This window comes from Cynocephalus volans, chromosome 8 (assembly GCF_027409185.1).
Source record: "Cynocephalus volans isolate mCynVol1 chromosome 8, mCynVol1.pri, whole genome shotgun sequence".
In the NCBI taxonomy this organism is placed as follows: Eukaryota; Metazoa; Chordata; class Mammalia; order Dermoptera; family Cynocephalidae; genus Cynocephalus; species Cynocephalus volans.
The window spans coordinates 44,385,791-44,408,960 of NC_084467.1; the positions used below are offsets into that span (position 1 = coordinate 44,385,791).

The 23,170-nt window shown below is 36.8% G+C and overlaps 1 protein-coding gene and 1 pseudogene across 2 annotated transcripts in view; one reads left to right on the plus strand and one right to left on the minus strand.

Moving 5' to 3' along the window:
- The window catches only part of SCP2 (sterol carrier protein 2), a 109,894-nt gene that overhangs the window by 4,446 nt on the left and 82,278 nt on the right, over positions 1 to 23,170 (plus strand). For both annotated transcript variants that reach the window (XM_063104541.1, XM_063104540.1), the window contains exons 2-5: positions 5,024 to 5,081; positions 10,635 to 10,706; positions 17,240 to 17,371; positions 18,898 to 18,962. In XM_063104541.1, the coding sequence (XP_062960611.1) occupies positions 5,024 to 5,081; positions 10,635 to 10,706; positions 17,240 to 17,371; positions 18,898 to 18,962 (327 nt within the window). The remainder of the gene's footprint in view (positions 1 to 5,023; positions 5,082 to 10,634; positions 10,707 to 17,239; positions 17,372 to 18,897; positions 18,963 to 23,170) is intronic.
- On the minus strand, positions 13,596 to 14,742 carry LOC134383240 (diphosphoinositol polyphosphate phosphohydrolase 2-like; annotated as a pseudogene).

Sequence of the window (23,170 nt, forward strand, 5' to 3'; positions counted from 1 at the left end):
ACATCTTACTGTATTTGAAAGGAAAAGAAAGTAGTGGAGGGGAACCTGTTGATTAAAAGAGAATTAAAAGACTCATAAAATTTTAAAAAATGGGCACAAGTAAAGTATAATGTCTATGGATGTACACTTGGGTGATAATACTATGAAATATTACAAGAAAATGATTACTGTAAGAATCAGGAAACTTTGAGGGTGGGGGGATTGAAATGGGGACAGTGTGCATGGAGGAATTTCTGGAGTGGTGGACAAAGTTGTATTTATTGATCTGGGTGGTGGTTGCAAGGGTGTTTGCTTGAAATAATTCATAAGGAGATACACACACACAGGGTCTTCAAAAAGTTCATGGAAAGATTTGTATTATCTTTTAATTCTATTTTTTATGAACTTTTTGAAGTACTCTTGTATATATACATATTTTTGTGTATGTGTGGTTTTCTGTATTTATTTTATAATGAAAATATTAAAAATGAGGCAGGTTAACTTCAAAAGCTCCCCTTCCCCCCAAAATTGTACAATAAAAGGAAATGTAATCATAAATAGACAACTTGGCCCAGTAGTAAAGAATATTTACTTAATCAGGTGAACACTGAGTATTGAATTAACAAATGGTCAATCAACTCTATAAGGAGGATGGGGAAAGTGTAAAATCTATGTGGGGTTTCTCATTGGTCTTTATTGGAGATTATGATATAGCTTCTTAATTCATAAATAATAGTATGAGGATATTTAGAAACATGACAGTTTATACCAGAAGAAATGTCTAAAAGAATTGAAAGTGGTTGTTTTGGGAGCTAGGAAGACTAGTGGGGAGAAGTGAAACAGAGGGTCGATTGCTGTTTGTATTATAAGCTTTCTGGTACTTTTTGTCTTTTTTTTTTCCCCTTATTAATTAGAAAAATAAAATAATTAAAAAACAAATATAAACAGCAAATCACCAGCACCTCAGAAGTCCCCCTTGTGCCCTTTTCCAGTCATTGACTCTTCATCTACAAAGGGTTGCTGTTATCCTGACTTCTGACCTTTAATACTATGCATTAGTTCTGGCTTTTTTGTTCAACATTAGGCTTGTGAGATTCATCCATAATTTTATGTGTAGTTATAGTTTGTTCAGTCTCACTGGTGTAACATAGTCCATTGTGTTACCATATATCAAAGGTAAAGCTGGGTTGGCCAGTTAGCTCAGTTAGTTACAGTGCAGTGTTGATAACACCAAGGTCAAGGGTTTGGATCCCCTATCCACCAGCTGCCAAAAAAAAAAAAAAAAAAAGATAAAGCTGGACATAGTTAAAGTGGTGAGGATAGATTTTAATCAGTAGTAACTATTGCAATAGGGAAAAGAGTCCAGCATGTACTGTGCTTCATCCAGGCCAGCTGCCAAAAAAAAAAAAAAAAAAAGAAAAAAAACACTACATAGATATTTGACTTAAATGCCACACTTCATGCATAATGCCAAAATACATCTGATGAACTAAACCAAAACACTTAACATGTGTTCCTATCTTCCTCTAATGTGTTTGAACTCAATCTCAATTTGTACAGAAGTAATTGGGCCTTTTAAAGGAGGAATGAGGGAATAGGGAGGAGGGCAAGTGGGGGTTGCATAGAGTCAGGGAAGTGAAAAATTACAGTTAATGTAAATGTGATTAGGCTAGCTGTGTCTGCTAGCTGGCAGTCATGGAAGTTAGGATTCCACCCTCTCCCAGAGACTGGGAGACAGAGGCCTTGTCCTTAGGTGTTGGCTGGAACAAACTGTACATTTTTGGGGGGCAACCTTGAGTTTTCTCAGGCAGGTACTTTAAGGGGGGAAAGGGTCATTTTAGTGATGTGTCCTTGAGCTGTTAGAAACTATGTTAGTGTTCAAATAGAGATGAGGGCTCAATGGGATCTAGCTAGAGTTTGTTCAAGGAGAGAGTCTTTGTCACATATCACAGTTTATCTAGTCTACTGTCAGTGTACCTCTGGTAGTATCCACCTAAACTTGCTTATAATTTTGAAGGAGTAGTGTTGTATGTGTTTATTTGCTTAACTAACCTTTTACAAGTTGCCTCAATTTCAGTAAGAAATCAGAAAGTATTGTTATTTCACTATACAGATGATAATTTTTTTTTTTTTTTTTTTTAAAGATGACCAGTTAGGGGATCTTAACCCTTGTCTTGGTGTTGTCAGCACCACGCTCAACCAGTGAGCGAACCGGCCATCCCTATATAGGATCCGAACCCGGGGCCTTGGTGTTCTCAGCACCACACTCTCCCGAGTGAGCCACAGGCCGGCCCTTACAGATGATAATTTAATTATTAATGGTTATTACACGTTGGGAGCCTAGCACAGTACTGTGTCTTTATAAAAACAACTTTCTTTACATGCTGTGGCTGTAACTGGTGAATGCTGAATTAGGGAATTATAAAGGATTCCATAATTCAAGAATTATGGAGAAGAATTGGGCTGGACTGAAGAGAAATAGGAACACATGTTAAGCATTTTGATTTAGTTCATCAGATGTATTTTGGCATTATGCAGTGAAGTGTGGCATTCAAGTCAAATATTTATGTAGTGTTTTTTTTTCCTTTTTTTTTTTGGCGGCTGGCCTGTATGTATTGTTTCAAACTGTTTTGTGACTCATTAGTGGGTTGTGAAATCAATTTAGAAGGTTGCCTCTAGCTAAAAAAAAAAAATTGAAATTCAATAGTAAATATTGTATCAATATAACATGGATAAGTATTTCGTGATGTGCTGTAAAATGTATCTTACTGTAGGGGCTGGCCAGTTAGTTCAGTCTGTTAGAGCTTGGTGTTGTAACACCAAAGTCAAGGGTTTCAATCACTGTGCTGGCCAGCAGCCAAGAAATAATAAAAAAGAAAAAAATGCCATTTGTCTTTAACATGACCTCTGACCAGCAAAACACTCTACCTTATCTAATCAGTCACCAAGCTTACTAGATTTTACATCCTTTATGTTTCTTAAGTCTATCTACTTCTTTCCATCCTTTTTGCTGCTTAGTCAACTCTAACTTGGCCTGTTTCAGAATCATGCCAAGTGATCTCAATGCCTCTAGCCTTGCTCCTTTCATTCATTTCAGCACATTGCAACTAGAATGATCTACAGTCTTTTCATCCCAGTCTGTTTTTGAAAAATCTGTTTTTTAGATCAGTTTTAGGTTCACAGCAAAATTGAGCACAAGGTACAGAGATTTTTCAGTAATCCCTTGCCCTCCCTCCCCACCCTCAATAGCCTTTTACACTATCACCAGCCCACACCGGACTGGTACATTTGTTGCAATCTGTGAACCGACATTGACTCTCAAAGTCCATAGTTTACGTGAGGGTTCACTCTTGGTGTTACACGTTCTATGGGTTTTGACAAAGTCATAATGCATTATAGTATCATACAGAATATCTTCACTTCCCTAAAAATTCTCTATGCTCCCCTTATTTATCTCTTTCTCTCTGCAACTTCTGGCAACCATTGATCTTTTTACTCTCTCTATAGTTTTACCTATTCGAGAGAGTCATTTACTTGGAATCATACAGCACGAGTATGTTGTCTTTTCAGATTGGCTTCTTTCACTTAGTAATATGTATTTGAGGTTCTTCCATATCTTTTCATAGCTTGAGATCTCATTTTTAAAATTTTTAAAATTTAATTTTTAATTTTTCTTTTTTTTTGGCTCTCTTGTATGGGGATCCCAACCTTTGTCCTTGGTGTTATAACACTGAACTCTAACCAAGTGAGCTAACTGGCCAGCCCCCCTCATTGCTTCTTAGTGCGGAAAAACATTTAGTTGTTTGGATGTACCACAGTTTTATTTATCCAATATTCACTTACTGAAGGACATCTTGGTTGCTTCTACATTTTGGCAATTATGAACAAAGCTACTATAAACATTCATGTGCAGGTTTTTGTGTGGACATGTTTTCAGCTCCTTTGGGTAAACACCAAGGAGTATGATTGCTGGATTGTATGGTAAGATTGTGTTTAGTTTTGTAAGAAACTGCCAAACTGTTTTTTAAGGTGGTTGTATAATTTTGCATTCCTACCAACAATGAAAGAGAGTTTCTGTTGCTCCATATCCTTACCAGCATTTGCTGGTGTCAGTGTTTTGGATTTTTGCCATTCTAATAGATATAGTATCTCATTTTATTCCAGCCTTATTTTTAAAAAGTACATTGTCTTCAAGAAACAGCCCGGACACCATAGAAGAGCATATATGGTACCTCGTGAGTTGGCTGTAGAGCCAGACCGTCTGAACTTTCATCTCTACTACTTATTAGCTTTGTGCCCTAGTTTTTAAAATGTAAACTGGTGATTATAATAGTACCTATCTCCTAAGATGGTTGTGAGGATTAAATGAGTTAGTACAATTCATAACACAGTAAGTGCCCAATAGATATTAGTTTTTATCATTTAATGCTATTACTCTTATGTCCTTATCATTTTCCACCTTTCACCTTGTGCTTTACTCTGTCATACCAAATTTTTTTTTTTTTTGTCGTTTTTTCGTGACCGGCACTCAGCCAGTAAGTGCACCGGTCATTCCTATATAGGATCCGAACCTGCGGCGGGAGCGTCGCCGCGCTCCCAGTGCAGCACTCTACCGAGTGCGCCACGGGCTCGGCCCTGTCATACCAAATTATTTGCAGTTCTTCCACACAGAAAATTGTGCCATATTCTCCCACTTCTAAACATTTGCTCCAGAATTTCCTCTTCTTTCCCTAAGGACTTAATTTAAATGGCAGTTCCTCTGGGAAGCCCTTCTTCCCCTTCCTCCAAGGCTAGGTAGATGTCTCTCCCAAAATCATTCTATACGTATGACACTGTAGTGTAATTGCATATTTTACATTATACTAGAAGCTCCCTGAGGGTAAGGGCTATAGGTTATTTATTATCAGAGTCCAGGAACATGACAGGTGGTCAGTGTGTGTTTGTTTGAATGAAAAGATGAATGAATTTCTGTGATGCTGTCTTGTAAATAAAATGTAATAAAATCTAACTAGTTTCTATTTGTTATCTCCTTCTATATTTCTAGTTCATGAAGCCTAGAGTTCAGAATTCAAGAGACTACCCTGACTTGGCAAAAGAAGCAGGTAATATAGAACATTTAGATTTTTGATCATTCATAGTTTGTGTGGTCTGTCTTGATTCCATGGGTGGAGCAGCCTTGCAAGCACAAAAGGAAGCCTAGTCAAAGGAGAAGAACCTATAGAGAGAATTGCCTAGTGGCTCACTAGAGAAGAGAAAAGGAAAAGAGCTTGGGCATTGTTAGCAGTTGCATAACCAGAGGAGACAGTGGCTTATGATTTTGTGTGCTATCCAACTGTTTGTTGAGAAGAGAAAAGGAAAAGAGCTTGGGCATTCTTAGCAGTTGCATAACCAAAGGAGACAGTGGCTTATGATTTTGTGTGCTATCCAACTGTTTGTTGGGATGGTAAAGGGATCTGTGGGAGAGAAAGGTAGGGTCAATAAAAGGGATAACTTGATTCTAGTGTGTGTTCACCTCAGGAGTTATAACAAAATTGGTGTGTACCTTTCCTGGAAGAGTGATAATCACACTCAAATCACCCGTATGGTGGTTTCCCTCTCTTCACTTTGCTTAGCCAACACAGAATTTTTCTTCTATCACAAGGCTACTGTGTGACTAAATGAGGTGATGTTGTTTAAATATTGTTTATTCTAGTGAGTGTAAGTACTGTTAAACAGGAGACTTAAGTGAATAGTAGTGAGTGAAACTCAAAGTGAGAAAGATCCACAGGAATTCTTGTTCTCTAAGCATTGGGTATTCTTAAGAAACACCTGCCTGGGCCAGGCTGCAGCTGGCTGAACTGTGAGTCTGAGTTACAGGAGAAAGATAGATCCCCTTCCATTATTTCTCATGCGTGTGCGCTCCTGCGTGGTCTCTCTCTTTTGTTTTAAAAGAAGACAAGCATAAGAGCTTCTTTATTTGGTACAAACAAACAAATAAATAAATGTTTTAGATTCAGGGCCACATAGTTTAAGCTTCGATGCCAGTTGTCTAGGGTAGTTCTGGGAAATACCTGCTTCCCAGCACTTGGAGACCTTGTGGACTCTTTGATCCCGTGAGAATTTGTTAGGCTTAGTTCCTCTCCTAGGGAGTCCCCCACCCCCTTCCTGCTAGCTTGTTGCCAGGCAACCCATAGGTTGCTTGCCTCCATAGGTACCCTGTGCACTCAGTGCATGTATATTTAGATTTTGCTTCAACTCTTTATTATTCAACTCAATATTTAAAAATTATTATACAAGGAATCAAAGCATCTCTGCCCCCCAAAAGGTAGGTTCATGAGATTTGACTGCTGTTGGGTCTCAGGGTGGACTCTGTTCATCTAATGTTTATCTTTTGTGTTGATAAACATTCTCCTCTTGACTGAAGTCTCCAAACAGCTTCTGCCTTTCTCTGAAGTAGGAGATGCTTTAATCAGTTTTCTATATATTTTTTTGTTCCATTTCTTTTATTTAATTAAAAAATTTGAGGTTACTTTAGTAATAATGTGAATATAGTATTTTAATTATAAAATGGTAATGTTGAGGTGAAGTTATGAAATTTGAAACTAACTGTTGGGGATTGACTAGTAATAAGAAATCCAGTTTGATTGGTTCAGCTTACTTACTAATATTTCCTTCTTTTTTTCTTTTTTTTTTTTTTTGGCAGCGGGCTGGTACGGGGATCAAACCCTGAACCTTGGTGTTATCAGCACCATGCCCTAACCAAATGAGTCAATCAGTCATTCCCTTTTCCCTTCTTTTACAATCAACATTAGGAAGATGAACACTATTTAATACAGGAACTTTTAAAACTTAACTTTGCTCTTAAAAATACCCCTTGGTTCTAATTATGTAGCAAATGAGTAGGGCAAAAGGATTTCTCTACTCATATGTCTCACCTATAGCATTTCCAGACTACAGCAGTCATATTTAGTTGAACACTTATTCAAACACAACTTGGGGAGAAAACCCTGAGATTCTGTAAATGAATTTGCATTCTGCTCTTTTTGGGCTCATTTGTAGATTCTAGTGCTGAGGCAGAGGTGTCAGTTTCACGGAACAGTAGATCCATAAGTCTTATTCTCTACTTCTCCAGACTGGTTATAGGATGGGGTTCTACTACCATTTTCTTTCCTGTCAATTCCTAAATGCATAGAATGGAGGGGAACAAAACCTGCAGAATTGTGTCCTGTCACTTCCATTATTTAGGGACTTCTACTCTTTGTACATTCTAATCCTCCTTTCCCTCAGAGAAAGGTTGGGGATCCCTTTGCACCTAAATGCAGATGACACTCATTTGATACATGATACAAATGATACAGCAACACTGTGGAACTCTTTGAAACTGTTTCAGATAGTTAATTTCTGTGCTTCCTTTGCTTTCTCATCCCTTTAACATTTTTATTTAATAATTATTTTAATCTGAAAGTTTGTACAGAAAATCTGATGTTAGGAGAAAATGTTCAACACATAGTGAGTGTATCCTGGGCACTGGGAAGGATTCAGAATGATGTGGTATACAGATCTCAAGCTTCTTACCATCTAGTAGGAAAAATAAGGCAAGTTCATATAGACAGTGAGTAGACTGTGAGATGTACAACAGGCTGTTGCCATCTAAAGGAGGGACAGAGCACAGGCTAAACCTTATGCCTTTTTGTAACTCATTCTTTCCCACTGATTATAAGAGCAATGCATGTGTTTTCTTGGAACATAGAATTATATAATAATAAAAAGCAAATTTTGTGATCCAGACTTAACCACTTTTAACATCTTGGTGTATTCTATTTTAGTATTTTTTCCTATGACAATATGGGATCATATCTTATACGTTGTTTTGTATTTTAATTTTTTAAAAATTTTAACTTATTTTATCACGAGCATTTCTCCTGTTAAAATTATTTGGAGAAAAGTTCAATTTTTGCATAATATTTCATTATATGTTTATACAGTAATTTTTTTTTTTTTGTCTTTTTGTGACCGGTAAGGGGATCTCAACCCTTGGCGTGGTTTCGCCTGCACCGCGCTCAGCCAGTGAGCTCACCGGCCATTCCTATATAGGATCCGAACCCGTGGCGGGAGCGCCGCTGACGCTCCCAAGCGCTGCACTCTCCCGAGTGCGCCACGAGGCCGGCCCCTATACAGTAATTTTTGTTGGACACTTAGATTCCCAGCTTTTTTATATTTTGGAAGAATAATAGTGAACATCTTGCTAAATAAATGTTTGTTCTCATCTCTGATTATTTTTGAGGACAAAAGCTAGAATTAGAATCATTGGAATATTGAATGTGAACATTTTTAAGACTTGCCAAATTATTTTTTAGACTTTTGACACTCTTAAAGTCTCCTGGAAGCACATGAGAATGTTGTTAACATAATTTAACCAACATTGTTTTAAGTAAAACGTTTACTTTTTGCTCATATGCTAAGCAGGAAAAGAGAACTCATTGTCTGACCAAACCAATCCCATAATCGATTATATATCTTAAGTTAAAAAAAAATTCATTCCGATTGGATCATTATATAGATATATACATGTATTGAAACAACAAACTGTACTCCATAAGCATATACAAATAAAAAAAATGCAGTTACTCATTTATATAGTTTAAAAAAACAAAAAAAGAGTACAGAATGGCTTATAATGCCTATGCCTCTTTCCAAGGTGCAACTTCTTTGAACTGTTTCCTCTTTAGTTCTTCTGGTGGTTATCTATGTATCTAAATGCTTTCAGATTTTTGATTTATCAATTTTAGACATCTGTTTGCATCTCACTGTGGCAGATGAGGATTTACCTCACACTCTCCATCCTCACTGTCTTTTTTTTTGTGTGTGATTAGTTTCTTTCACTTAGCATAAGATTTTCATCCATGTTGCAGTATACATCCTTCATACCTTTTATGGCTGAATAATATACAATGTATGGATATATCATTTTAAAAAATCCATTCCTTGGTTGATGGACATTTGGGTTGTTCTGGTCCATCATTTGCTGATCCAAGTTTCACCTGCAGTGGCCAAAGATCAATCTCCTGTCACCCTTCTTATTCACTGCCATCTGGTCAGCTCATATCAGCTTTAGGAACACTAGCTCTGAAGGGCCACAAACGGTGGAGGTTGGGATAGGTAGTTCCACTTAGCCGAAGACTGCTAAGTCCAAGATACTCTGAAACTGCAGCAACTTTAATATAAACTATTGGAGCAGAAATGACCAAGGTTGCTGTCACGAGTGGTTTCTAGTGGATTCTCTTAAAAGAACTTAAAGTATACAGGACCTCATAGTAGACAAACATCAGCCATCCTTTTTGGTTTCTCAGCTGCTGAGCCCCTAGCCTATGTTTGAAAACAAACATCATCGTGGGGGAAGGCAATACCAGCTTCCCAATTTAAAAGCACAAAATCCCAAATACTTCCATTTGCAGCCTCCCCACTGCCGACAGGGCAAGGTGCTGCGAATCAGACACGTACTCACACAGGCACTGAATCCAGAGGCTAGTAGGAGCGAAGCTCTGGTTACGGTGGATTTGGGCAGAAGCTATCAGAATCCAGCTGCAGTGGGGTTCCAAGAAAACGGTTCTCCGTTATTTGAACAATCCTTCTGCTCTAAGCAGCCCGAGTTGGTTTCTGTGCATGTGGCCAAGATCGCCGAGGGATGGAGTCCAGCGACAGTGTTGGAGGGTTGGGGTGTTGGCCAGGAGTGGGCAGATATCCGCATTCCAGCCTCGGTCTTGGACCAGGAGGCCCCTCTTCAGACCCACACATCTGCGGGCGGGAGTCACTGCCATCTCCAGCGGCCTTCCCAGGCTGGGGGCCCGATGCTGCACCTGGAGAGTCAACCCCTGCTGGTGGAGGGCTCTGGGTTGTGCAGGGACATGTGGTCCTCATCCGGGGGTGGAGAACCCGTTGGTGGACATGGCCCATCCAGACCAGCATGTGGGCATGGGCAGTGGCAGGTCGGGGGCAGCAGGAGAACCCACCGCGATGACCCCATCCACTAGCAGAGCTGCTGGCCCACTCATGCCTGGACGGCTCCGGGCTCTCGACCATCCTGGGCTCCCGCCTGGGTAGTTGCCCCATGACCAACCCCCGTCTTTGCTTCCTCATCCCTCATCAGCACTGCCAGCTTCTGGGGCTCATTGGCCTCTTCTTTTCAGTTTACTTACACAGTTTTTCTCAGTTCCTCCACTGGTCATTTCTGCAACTTTGGGTAACATCCTTAGAGCTCCATTTCTTGTTCATAGACAGGATTATCTCTTGGTTCTGGCTTTGTAAGATGAGCACATTAAGTGCTACACGCCCCCAGTGATGACATTCTGTCGCATTTTGCCCTCTGGATGTATGGTGGAGCCACAGAGATGAATAAGACAAAGATATTGTTATTCAGGAGCTTTAAGACTCTTCAGATTTAGTATATAGTGAGGTGTGCAGTTAGGACAGAAAATGTTTGGTATCAAAAAGGAGATATGGAAAAGTGATTACTTCTGAAAGGAGAGGTCTGAGATGATTTGATGAAGGATTTGTCACTTGAATAGAACATAGATTGTATAGAGGTAGATTTACTCTGAGAAAACTCTGAACTTAATTTTTATTTATCTAAAGTGAAACGTAAAGCATTTTTTGATAAAACCCTTTTGTTTTCGTAGGCCAGAAGGCTTTAGCTGATGCACGGATCCCTTATTCAGCAGTGGAACAGGCATGTGTTGGCTACGTTTATGGTATGTGGTAAACTATGTATTATAAAAATTATTCACGTAAATCTAGCAGCAAGTACATAAACAAGGTAGAGGCATTTGTGAATTTTAACCCTTAAAACTCAGAATGCAGAGTAGTATTCCCATCATTCGTAGATTTCTCTTATGTGCCAGCCTAGTGTAATTTTTTTTGCCATTATTGTATTGCCAAAACCGAAGATATATTAAAAATACTTTTTATCTGTAAAAAAAAAAAAAAGAAAAAGGAATTACCCATAGTTCTATCATGTAAGGATAATTAATGTTCAGAAGATAAATTTTTGCTCTTTGTTGTCTTGTTTTCCCCATTTATTTCCATTTTTATTTGATATTTCCAAGTATAAAAAAACAGTCAAGATTCTTAAACCAGTTATCTCAGATGAGAGCATGCAGAGCAATTCAGTGTGTACAATCATTTCTTCCCTTTTGTTCTGCTGCCTTATACAATGGTGTGATCAACACAAAATTGGATGACGTGTGCCTGGTTGGAAAATGCCATCTGTTTATCAAAAAATCCCAACAACGGGCAGGACAGTTTCTACTTTGTAAGTCAACTTATAATAAGTACTTATTTTCTGTTTTTTATGTAAGAGGCACAGGCACATGGAACTGAACAATTTAGCTGCCCTATTTTATTAAACTATCCCACAAAACACAAATAAAAGACCCAATACTCTGTAAACTTTGGCGGGTTGAGATAATAGATACTATTTGTTATCTTTAGTAGATTAAACTATCTAGCCTGAAAATGTTGGCTTTTTCTCTTAATAGAAATAAATCTCCATAGGGCCTTTCTTCTAATTTTGCTAGACTGAATTCCAGAAGAGTAGTGAAGAATCCCTCATGTGAAACTTAAAGTGTGAAAACTGTAAAGTATTCTGTTGCATTATACAAATGTTTGCTAATTACATAGACTAAAGACAGTTGGTTTTGCTAAATGGCACTGAAGAAAATCTTGACACAAGTGGTAATACTTAGTCCAAATGTTTCTGACCAAAGAAAATTATGCAACAATATTTATAGGTTAACTTTAAGAGATGATTGACATTAATACTGTACATATTTTACATGTCAAATACATAGTCCAAGAGTTTATAAAACAAGTTCATGCATTATTACCTTTAAGAAGATCATGTTCAAGATAAACCTCCCCAAGTACTTGTGACAGCAATTTAGGTGGAAGCAGTCTTATATACAAAAACAGTCCAGTTTTTCTGCTGTGCTAAGTATAAAGAAATTTCAGAGATTACTGAGGAAAAAATCTTAGTCAATTGATGACTAATAGAAAGTGTCAATTTGTGGGATTTAAAATGTTTCCTTTTTAAAAAACACCCAGAATACATAACCTCTGCAGAAAGAAAAATATAAAAATTGTGGATGATCATTAATCTAGAATGAAATGTCATTGGTTAAAAGTTTTTCTACTTATTCCTTTGACAGCATTAATTTGTGAACTAACATTTATATTTAGTTCAGCTGCATTTATGGAACAAGATCTCATTTTCAAAGTGGCACCAATTTTCCTTAAGAGTAATAGCACTCTATTTTTAGCAGCAATTACATTTTTTAAAGGTTAACAATTTATAGAACAAATGTTTTGTCTATACTTATTTTCTACTTTATATTCACCAGTTACAGTATTTACAAAAGGCTAAAGTCCGCTTTAATAATTATCTTTCATTCTCCGTCTCCCCACATTTTAGCCAAAGGTTTTTCCTCCCACCTCATTTCTGACCTGGTTGGGGAGGTGCAGGAGTTTCTGACAAGGTACCCTTGTGTTTTAGGTGGGATTCTTGATTTTAAGTGAGTATGAAGACAAATATAAGATGAAGTAATTCTTAGTTCAGCTATGTTTCATTGCCCCAAAAGTTAGTTATGTGACAGTTAGTGCCTACTGACAACCTAGAAAAGATAAGACATTCTAAGGTGCCCAAACAATCTTAAGTCTGTAACAGCTGAACAGCAAGAAGGCCATTTACACAACTGTGATGCAGTTCTCGCTGACTGGTATTTAAAGTTAGACTCCATTCTTGTGGTTATTGGTAAACATGAAAGTTTAACTGAAGAGGTGTCACTAAATTAAAAAACAAAATATGTTTTAAAAGCAATTTACATTGAGGGAAGTATGGTTCTGAGGTATTCTGTGTAAAGAGAGATTATAGATAAAGGGAACTGGCAATTGATGATGCTAAATAAAATTCCATGAATAGAGTTTTCATGATAAGAGATGTATTTGCTACATGCATTTTGCAAACAATATTTTCCTAAAAATCATCAATTCTATAGTTATACTTCATGTTAAACTACTATTGAATTATAGGGGAAATAGCCATTTCAGGCAGCTAGTGGCATAATACCATTTGTGAGAATTCAGATAAATGAGTTGATAAAATCCTTAAAATAGCAAATAAAGTTCCTTGCAAAATAGGTTTTGGGCCATACAGAAAAAGCCCAAATTTGCAATTTATAAATTAAAATTGTGATCCTATAAAACAAGTTTTAGGATGGATGGATGGATTTCTTTAATATCAAGAATATTTTTCATTAACTCCTGCCACAGAAAGATTTGTTGAATATGTTAATGCTGTAAATAAGAAAACAATTTGGGGGGAAACACAAGTAATTGATCAGACAGAGTAAACCAGACTGATTTCAAATGGACAAAAAACTGAAAAAATACTGTAAAAAATTGATAACTAAAATAATATAAGGGAGAGGGTCACAGTTAAGGCATCTAAAATTCCACTTGGCTTTGGCTTATTAAAATAATTTACACTTTTTTTTTTTTTTTAAAGAAGATTTAAAAGCATCTGAAAAACATGAAAATTGTTTGAAAACCCTGCAGGGCAAATTCAGATAGTTTGCATGTCTCATTCAGATGTTTGCAAAGGAAAATAGAGAAGTCTCTCTCCATGAGATTGCACAAGGTCTTCCCAATTCTCTTATACTAGATGGCAACCCAGATTTCTGTGCAGCAAACAAGGTGTTATAATCTGGAAGGGGAAGAGACTGGAATTTCCATGGGTTGAGGAACAACCCAACTTTAGTTTTTCCAGATATTCTGCATGTACAGGTTAATGACGCTGGAGAATTTTGATCACATCTTCTACTTTGAACTATTCTCTCTTCCTTCTTATATTAACAGAATCTTCTAATATTTCAGTGACTGTAAGAACATAAACATATGTTCTGTGCTTTCTGTCTTAATTCTCAAATACACCCAAGGAGTCTGCCTAATTTTCCTTTGCCTCCTCATCAACTTCCCTCCCAGCAGCACTGCCAGGCTCCTCCTTGGGCTCCATCCTCTTCCTGGGACAATCTGTTGGTCTGGGTGTTACCAAAATCCCAAAGGTCCATTTGCTTGCTGCTCAATAGCCAATAATTGAGAGACAAGTGTTGGTGTAAGGAAAGGTGGCCTTTAATCAGGAAGCAGGCAGCCTGGGGAAATGGTGTACTTATGTCTCAAACACCATCTGCCCTTTTCCCAGACTTGCCAAAGGGTTTATAAGGGGACAGGTGGTAGGGGGCTAATTAATGGGACCTAAGCAGAGACGTGCAGGCATAATCATAAAATTGCAGATAAACATCAAAGAACTTCTTGGGTGGGAGCAGATTCATGGTGACCATCCTCCATGTAGTCATCACAGATTCAGCTCCTGTTAACCTCAAAAAGATCTAGTTAGTAAGCTAGTAAAGAATGAGCATCCGGTTTAATAATTGCTTCTATAACTATTCTGTGTACAGTGTGAGCAAAAGTCATAATGTTATAGCAATCATGTGAACAAGAATCATTGTATTCTAATGTCCAGCTGCAAGCTATGCAGTTCGGCTTACAAGAGTAAGACAAAAGCTTTTTAATTTAAAAGTTTAACAAAATGGAGTCACTTCCGTTCAGGCTGCTACATAGGTACCACTGTAGCAGCACCTCATCCTCCTGATTGCTCCAGAAGCACAGGCACGCTGCTCGCTTCCTGAAGCCCTGGCGGTCACAGATTGGCATCTGGTTGGGCTGGAACTTCATCACAGAGGCCGGCTCTTGCTGCTGCTGTTCCTCAGGCCGCAGCCACCACACTGGGGAGTGGGGACAAGGGCTAATGAGCGCGCAGGGGTGCCTGGCGCGCTGGAAGGTGAGATCGTGGCACCGGGAGGGGCAGCAAGGCCCATCAGTCCCGGAGCCGGCGCTGTTCAAACGTGGTGTGGGACGCCAGTGCGGTCTCTGGAACGCGGGGTCGAGATGCACGCGCCTCTTCCGGGGCATCCGCTGCTCTCCTTGGAGCCCGCCACTCGCTGGCCTCCTTCCACCACCTCCACTGCCTTGCGAGAACTCTTGCCGACTGGATGACAATGCCATGGCCTCTGCATTGTCTTGAAATCTGTGACTTTTTGTATCAAATAAATTTTTTTCATTAAATATTTTTTGTGATTAGAGAAATAATATATGCTCTGGGCTGGCTAGGTAGCTCAGTTGGATAGAGCTGTGGCTTTCATAACATCAAGGTCAAGGGTTCCGATCCCCAAACCTGCCAGCCCCACCCCCCAATAAAAATAATATATGCTAATTGTATATATGTGTATATAAAAGGAACCACAGAAAAGCACAAGGAGAAACAAGTCATCTATTTTCATTGATTATTTGGTGTATAAGTTTAGTGAATAAGTGTGCGTGCATGCATGCACATACAGTTTGCTCTTAAAATAAAGTCCTAGTGTATTACTTTTTTGTAATTTGCTTTTCTCATTTTAGTATACATTTCCCATACATTAAATCTTCTTTTATACTATTATTAACATTTTTCAGTTAAGTTTATTTTTTTGAATAGATTAAATGTTTACATGGTTCAAAAATACAAAAGGTTAGATAGTGGAAAGTCTCACTCTTGTTCCTGTCTGCCTGTCTCGTGGTTCCCTTCCCTTTGGCAACCAGTTTTCCCTATTTCTAGTGTATCTTTCCATAGGTAGTTTATGCACATACATGTGTGGGGGGTATCTAATTTCTCCTTTCCCCTTGCTTTTATTACACACATAGAAGCATAGCACAAACACTATTTAGTATCTTTTTTTTTTTTTTTTTTTAAAAAGATGACCGGTAAGGGGATCTCAACCCTTGGCTTGGTGTTGTCAGCACCATGCTCAGCCAGTGAGCAAACCGGCCATCCTTATATAGGATCCGAACCCGTGGCCTTGGTGTTATCAGCACCGCACTCTACCGAGTGAGCCACGGGCCGGCCCTAGTATCTTTTTTTTTTTAACTCAGTAGTTCTTGGTAAGTATTCCAAATCATAATGAGCTTCCTTGGTCTTTTTTTTATAATAGCATTGTGTACCATTGAATAAATGTATCATAATTTATCTAATCGATCCCCTTTTAAAGGATATTTAGGATGTTCCCAGTCTTTTTATAGCATTAAAAAAATATTTGTCAAATAGAGATTGAATACATTCAAGGTGTACAACATGATGATGATTTGATATACATATACACTGTGTAACTACCACAATCAAATTGATTAGTATATTTATCACCACCTGTGCTGTACATTGGATTTCCAAAACTTGTTTATCTTGTAACTGAAAGTTTGTACCCTTTGACTAACATCTTTCTATTTCCTTCACCCCCCTGTAGCATTTTTAATGATTACGTGATACTTTAGTCTTAGAATATAGCAGTCTGAATAAACTACAGTTATTTAATAGTAGTAATGATATCCTGTTCTTGGACATTTTATTTCTAATTTCTAGTTATTATAAAAATTCTATAAATATGCAGTATTATAAAAAATGCTGTGGTAAGTATTGCTATAGATGAATCATTGTGCATATCCATGATTTCCTTCCTTGAGATTTGAGATATCAAGAGTATTCTGAAGAGAAAGTTGGTGGGTCAAAGGGATGCAGAATGTATTTTTGAAAAGCAGATGGTGAAACTTTCTGATTTTGCCAAAGACTCCTGGAGAGTCTGTACCTTCTGATGTTTCCATCATACTGCTCTGTCATATCTGTCCTGGTGGTCATGTTACTTGGGAGAGGGAGTCATACATGTTCTCAACTTGGGTCACATTTTTCTGTAATGCCCTGGCATACAGGATCTTTTAAACTTTTTGAAATTTTGGAATCTTTATATGAAAAGTAAATCGTGGCCTTTAATCAATTGGTATAGTTTTAAAGATTTATATGTGACAGTCAAATGTTGATGAAATATTGCTTCCTTTATCACATAGCCCTGGCCAGATTGAATTGTTTACTATTACCTTGTCATTTCTCTACTTTCCTACCTCTGTATTAGGTAAAGAAAGTACACGTATATTCTTTGTTTTGAGAATTTTTTATATTTACAGAGTGATGCTTAATGCAAAAACTGTTTCAGAGTAAGATATCCATAGTGTGTTTACTGTCCTGCCCATGTCCTATGCTAGGCAAAGGCATAGTACTGAAAAAACCATAATGTAGTATTATGTTGCATTACAGCTTAATAATTCTCATGTTGCAGATATTAACATTTTTTTTTGTTTTTCTATTCAGGTGACTCTACCTGTGGACAGAGGGCTATCTATCACAGTTTGGGACTGACTGGAATTCCTATAATCAATGTCAACAATAACTGTGCTACTGGTTCTACTGCTTTGTTTGTAGCCCGGCAGCTGATTCAGGGGGGTGAGGATTGCTTATTTGTCTAGTGCTCTTAAATAAATGTGGGATTATTGCCTCCTTTTAATCATGACTATCAGAAGAATTGTTTTATAATATATATTTCTTTTTTAAAAAACAGCTTTATTGAGATATAGTTCAGATACTATAAAATTCGCCCTTTTAAAGCATACAATTCAGTGTTTTTTAGTATATTCATAGAGTTGTGTAACCATCACCACTGTCTAATTTTAGAACATTTTTGTCACTACAGGAAGAAGCCCTATACCCGTTAGCAGTCACTCCCCATTTTCCCCTCCTCTCCGCCCCTGGCAACCGTTAATCTTTCTGTCTCTATGGATTTACCTTTTCTGGATGTTCACGTAACTAGAGTCATACAATACATGGTCTTTTGTGACTTCTTTCACTTAGTATAGTGTTTTCACAGTTCATCCGTGTTGTATCATGTGTCAATACTTCATTCCTTTTTATGGCTATATAATATTCCATATATATAATTGTATGGATAGACCACATTTTATCTGTTCATCAGTTGATGGATATTGTTGTTTCCATTTTTTGTTGTTTCTATCAGTTGATGGTTTGTTTCCATTTTTTGACAATTATGAATAATACTGCTATAAACATTTGTGTATAATATATTTTTTTGTGGCCTAATGTTTTCTGTTTTCTTGTATATATATCATATTCTGTATTTCCAAATTATTCTAGGGTCTTTTATTAGGCCCTCTATTCTGTTCCACTGATTTTATTGTTGATTATTTCTCTACTACTGAGTGTTTTAATTATTAGAGCTTTACAATGGCTTGTTATTTGATAATGCTAGTGCCCTCCGTTCCCCCTATGTTATTATCTTCCTTAATTTCTTTTTTTTTTTTTTCCAGAAAAATTTTGGCAATTCTGTCATGTTTTGCTTTTCAGTTGAACTTTAACCTTATCTTTAGGTGCTCCCTCCCTCCCAAAACAATTCTGTTGAGATTTTGATAGGGATCCTTTTTAATTTTTTTTTTTTTTTTTTTTTTTTCCGTGACCGGCGCTCAGCCAGGGAGTGCACCGGTCATCCGTATATAGGATCCGAACCCGCGGCGGCGGGAGCGTCGCCGCGCTGCTAGCGCAGCGCGCTACCGAGTGCGCCACGGGCTCAGCCCCGATCCTTTTTAATTTTTAATTTAAGTTGAAAAATTTTTTATTTTTTTTTATATTGTGGTGGCAGAGAATGGTTTAAAAATATTTTAAAATTCAGAATTAGCTTTTTATATTTTCTTACTGAAACGTATTTCCACATTAATCAAGAATTTTATTAACATATTGAGACTCAAGGGAAGAATTAAGCATCTTCTTGATTTTTTCTCGTATCTAGAAGCTTATAAGAATTTTCTCCGTAATTTTCCACTTATTAAAAACTTTGCAAGATTATAGTATGTTTTTGCATTTTATGTAAATTGGCATACTTATTTAAATCAAATTGTTTAATGGTATTTTGTTGAGTGTCTGGAAATTCGAATTTTAAAATAGTTGCATTTTCTTTTAAGGTGTGGCAGATTGTGTCTTGGCTCTTGGGTTTGAGAAGATGGAGAAGGGAAGCCTTGGATCAAAAGTGAGTCTTATTTACTATTATTTTGGAGTTGTTATAACACTATGAGAGAACTTTGCCCATCTGACTATTGTAAATAGAAATTGTTAGCTGAGCCCGTGGCGCACTTGGTAGAGTGCTGCGCTGGGAGCGCGGCAACGCTCCTGCCGCAGGTTCAGATCCTATTAGGAATGACCGGTGCACTCACTGGCTGAGTGCCGGTCACGAAAAAAAAAATGACAAAAAAAAAAAAAAAAAAATTGTTAATAAGCAACATAAAACATAATTTTGGGGCCGGCCCGTGGCTCACTCGGGAGAGTGCGGTGCTAATAACACCAAGGCCCCGGGTTCAGATCCCATATACGGATGGCCGGTTCGCTCACTGGGTGAGCGTGGTGCTGACCACACCAAGTCAAGGGTTAAGATCCCCTTACCAGTCATCTTTAAAAAAAAACAAAACAAAACATAATTTTGCATGGTTGTTAAATGAGCTGATGTGATATTGTGAAAATATATATGTGGTCTTCATCCAGGCTCCTGGCATACAACTCCTAAAATCTTTAGAATCTCCAAAGTTCTGTCTTTTTGTATATTAGGGAGTTGACTGATTGCTGGCAGTCCATAGGTAGCTTCAGGGTAGGAGCTGGTCATGGAAAGACCAAGGCAGGACTTTAATTTTTTAGTTTTAATTTTATTTATTATTATTGTTGTTTTGTTGTTGTTGTTGTTGTCATTGTTATTATTATTATTATTATTTGGCAGCCGGCTAGTATGGGGATTCAAACCCTTGACCTTGGTGTTACAAAACCATGCTCTAACTGACTGAGCTAAATGGCTAAGCCCAAGACAGATTGGCTGCCATTGTAGGCCTATTCATATCACAAACAAGTGAAGTAGAAAATTAGGAGTTAAATTTATCAAAGAAGAGATTGTATAGAGGAACACTATATTCTTGTTTTTTACCTTTTGCCTTGACATCTTATTATCTCTTTAGGCTGATAACCAGGACTGTTGCTCTGTTTTTAACTTCCTGGAGTACCATGGGCTGAACGTTTGTGTCCCCACCAAATTCATATGTTAAAACCTTAATCCGCACTGTGGTGGTATTTTTGAGATGGGGCCTTTGGAAGGTAATTAGGTCATGAGGGTGTTACTCTTATGATGGGGTTAGTGCCCTTATGAGAAAAGACAGGAGAAGGGAGCTTGCATCCTCTCTCTGCTGTCTGCCAGCCACCTGCAAACCAGGAAGTGGGCCCTCACCAGACACTGGATCTACCAGCACCTTAATCTTGGACTTAAGTCTACAGAACTGTGAAAAATAAATGTTGCTGAAGCCACCCAGTCTGTGGTATTCTGTTATAGCAGCCCAAACTGACTAAGACATAGGGCGAAGGGCAAAATAGGTATTTTATTCCCAGGTATTTAGAATGACATATGCCAAGTTTTTATAAGTATTTGTGTGCCTATGCATAAGTGTTTGAAAGGCTTGCAGATTTCTGTAGCTACTTCTGACATTTTCATGGCTCACTTTTATGGGAGCTGCTTGTCCTAAAAATTTTATTTTCCTTGTATAAAAGTCATAGGAATGGAAGAATACAGAAAGAGTAAAGAAGAAATAATCACCTGTAATGACAGTCATTGTTAGTGATTTGCTAATTTAGCCAAAAAAAGTTGAGATTGTGCTGTATCTATAATTTGATATACTTCATTTTTCATTTAATAACACGTATTACTTTATGTTAAAAAATACAAGCAAAACTTTTAATGACTGCATTACAGTTTATCACATGGCTGTGTTATAGTTTACTTAGCGTTATTTTTTATTATTGGGTATTTAGATTTCTTTATTATTATTTAAAATTATGCTAAGATGAACTTAATTTCAGTATATTTTTCTGTATTTGATTATTTTCTTAGGATAGATTAAAAAGTAGTATTATTTAGGAAATGATATGAACCTTTTCTTTTAAAGAATAATGACCACTGTTTTAAAAAAAAGGTGTATGCTGATTATAACTTCAAGCAATATAGTAAAATCTAAAGAAGAAAAAAAATTTCCCTAAATTCCACTACCTATCATTAAGATATAACTAGAAATAACTGTTCATTAACATCCAGTGTTATGCATTTTTGTTTGTTACTTTTAGATGAAAGGAATTGATAGAAATAATTTTGAAGGGGATCATATTTTAAAGCTGTTTATTTTTTTCTCAAATTTAACCAAAGAAAAACTGAAGTGGAACTGAAACAGTTGCTGGACTTCATATAAATATTCCTTAACCATAAAAGATATCATTTCCAAAAAGAAATGATATCTTTTTTCCTCTACAGCTAGGAAAAAAATATTATGAAAACTCTGAAATTGAAGTAATTTTTTTAAACTATACATTTCAATTTTAAGACAGCTTCTGAAGAAGAAATTAGCTTACTTTAACATCCTTCCATCCCTTCTCCAACTCCTAATTTTTGTTAGCTATCTATTTTTACATTAACAACACATAACATTTACATTCTTTTGTAACCATGATTCCCACGATTGTTTAATTTTTTTCTCTGTATTTAAATGGCCTAATGTTTCGCTCACTGCTATTTTAAAAATATTTTTTTGCATTATATAATTCTTAAATTTGGTTCTCCCTTGTTTGTTTAGATTTTGTCATTTAGTAGTAGTATTTTTTTAAAATCACCTTTATTAGGTATAATTTCTTTTTTTTAATTGACAGTGTAATTATACATACCTATGGGGTACAGTCTGATGTTTCAATACATATATATGTTGTCCAGTAATTGGGTTAGGATAGTTAATGTGTCAGTCACCTCATGCATTTATCATTCCTTTGTGGTGAAAACATTCAAAAGCCTCTCCTCTTGCTATCATGTAATATACAAAACTTAGCTGTTAACCATAGTCACCTTGCTGTGCAGTAGAATATTAGAACTTATATTTACTGTCTAATTGAATTTTCTACCCGTTGGCCGGTCTCTCCTTGTTTCCCCTTTGTCTTCCTAGGGTAACCACTGTTCTAGTAGTATTTAAAAAAAACTTTTTTATTATAAAAATATACATTAACACCTTTATACATATATCTTTGTACATATCATTAATTATTTCTAGGATATATTTCTAAAAGCGGAATTGCTGAGTCAAAGGTATATACATCTTTAAAACTTTTGATTCATGTTACCAGAAATATTATGGTACTTTGTGTTTCCACCAGAAGTGTATTTCCAAGAGTTCTTGGAAAGATTTGTATTATCTTCAATTTTGTTTTTCCATGAACTTTTTGAAGTACCTCGTATGAAAGTACCTGTTTTATTTTTCCCCCATACCCTCTTCAAAGATGCACATTATTCTTTTTGAGCTTTGCTAATTCGTTAGTTGAAAACTGATATCCCATTGCTTTTTAAATTATTATTTCTTTAATTGATGTTGAGGTTGAGCATTTTTCTGTTTGTCTCTAAATTCATTATTGCCACTAGTATTATGGAGCCACTCTGGAAACTTTGTACTTTATCCATGTGGTAGTCTCCAAAATCCAAAGAAGTGAAAAGCAAATAAAAATCCTTTTATTTTCATTTTACCACAAACCTAGAAGATATAAGGCACTGTTATATATTTTACAGAATAAGTAGGCCTGTGTTATTACAGAAATAATTGTCTTCCCTGTGGATCCATTAATAGAATTTGTAAATACCATTCCCTTATGTTTTTCAGGGCATCTAAACCTTGGTTTCTTTTCTTTTCTGTTCTTTTTCCATAGCTTTATTGAGATATACTTCTCATACCATAAAATTCACCTATTTGAAGTATACGGTACAGTGAATTTTAGTATGTTCACATAGTTGTGCAACTATCACTGCAATCTAATTTTAGAACTTGAAACATTCTAAAAAGAAACCCCATACATATTAGCAGTCCTTCATCTTTCTTGCACCCCTAACTCAGCCCCAGGCAGCCACTGATCTACTCTGTTTTTATGGATTTGCCTATTTTGGATGTTTTACATAAATAGAATCATACTGTATGTGGATTTTTTGTTCTGGCTTCTTTTACTTAGCTTAAAGTTTTCAAGTTTCATCTATGTTGTAGCATATCAGTACTTTCTTATTTTTTATTATATTATTTTATTGTGGCTGGCTGGTGTAGGGATCTGAACTCAGCCTTGGTGTTATTATTTTTGTCACTGAATAATATTCCATTGTAGGATTATTTCACATATTTATTCATTTTT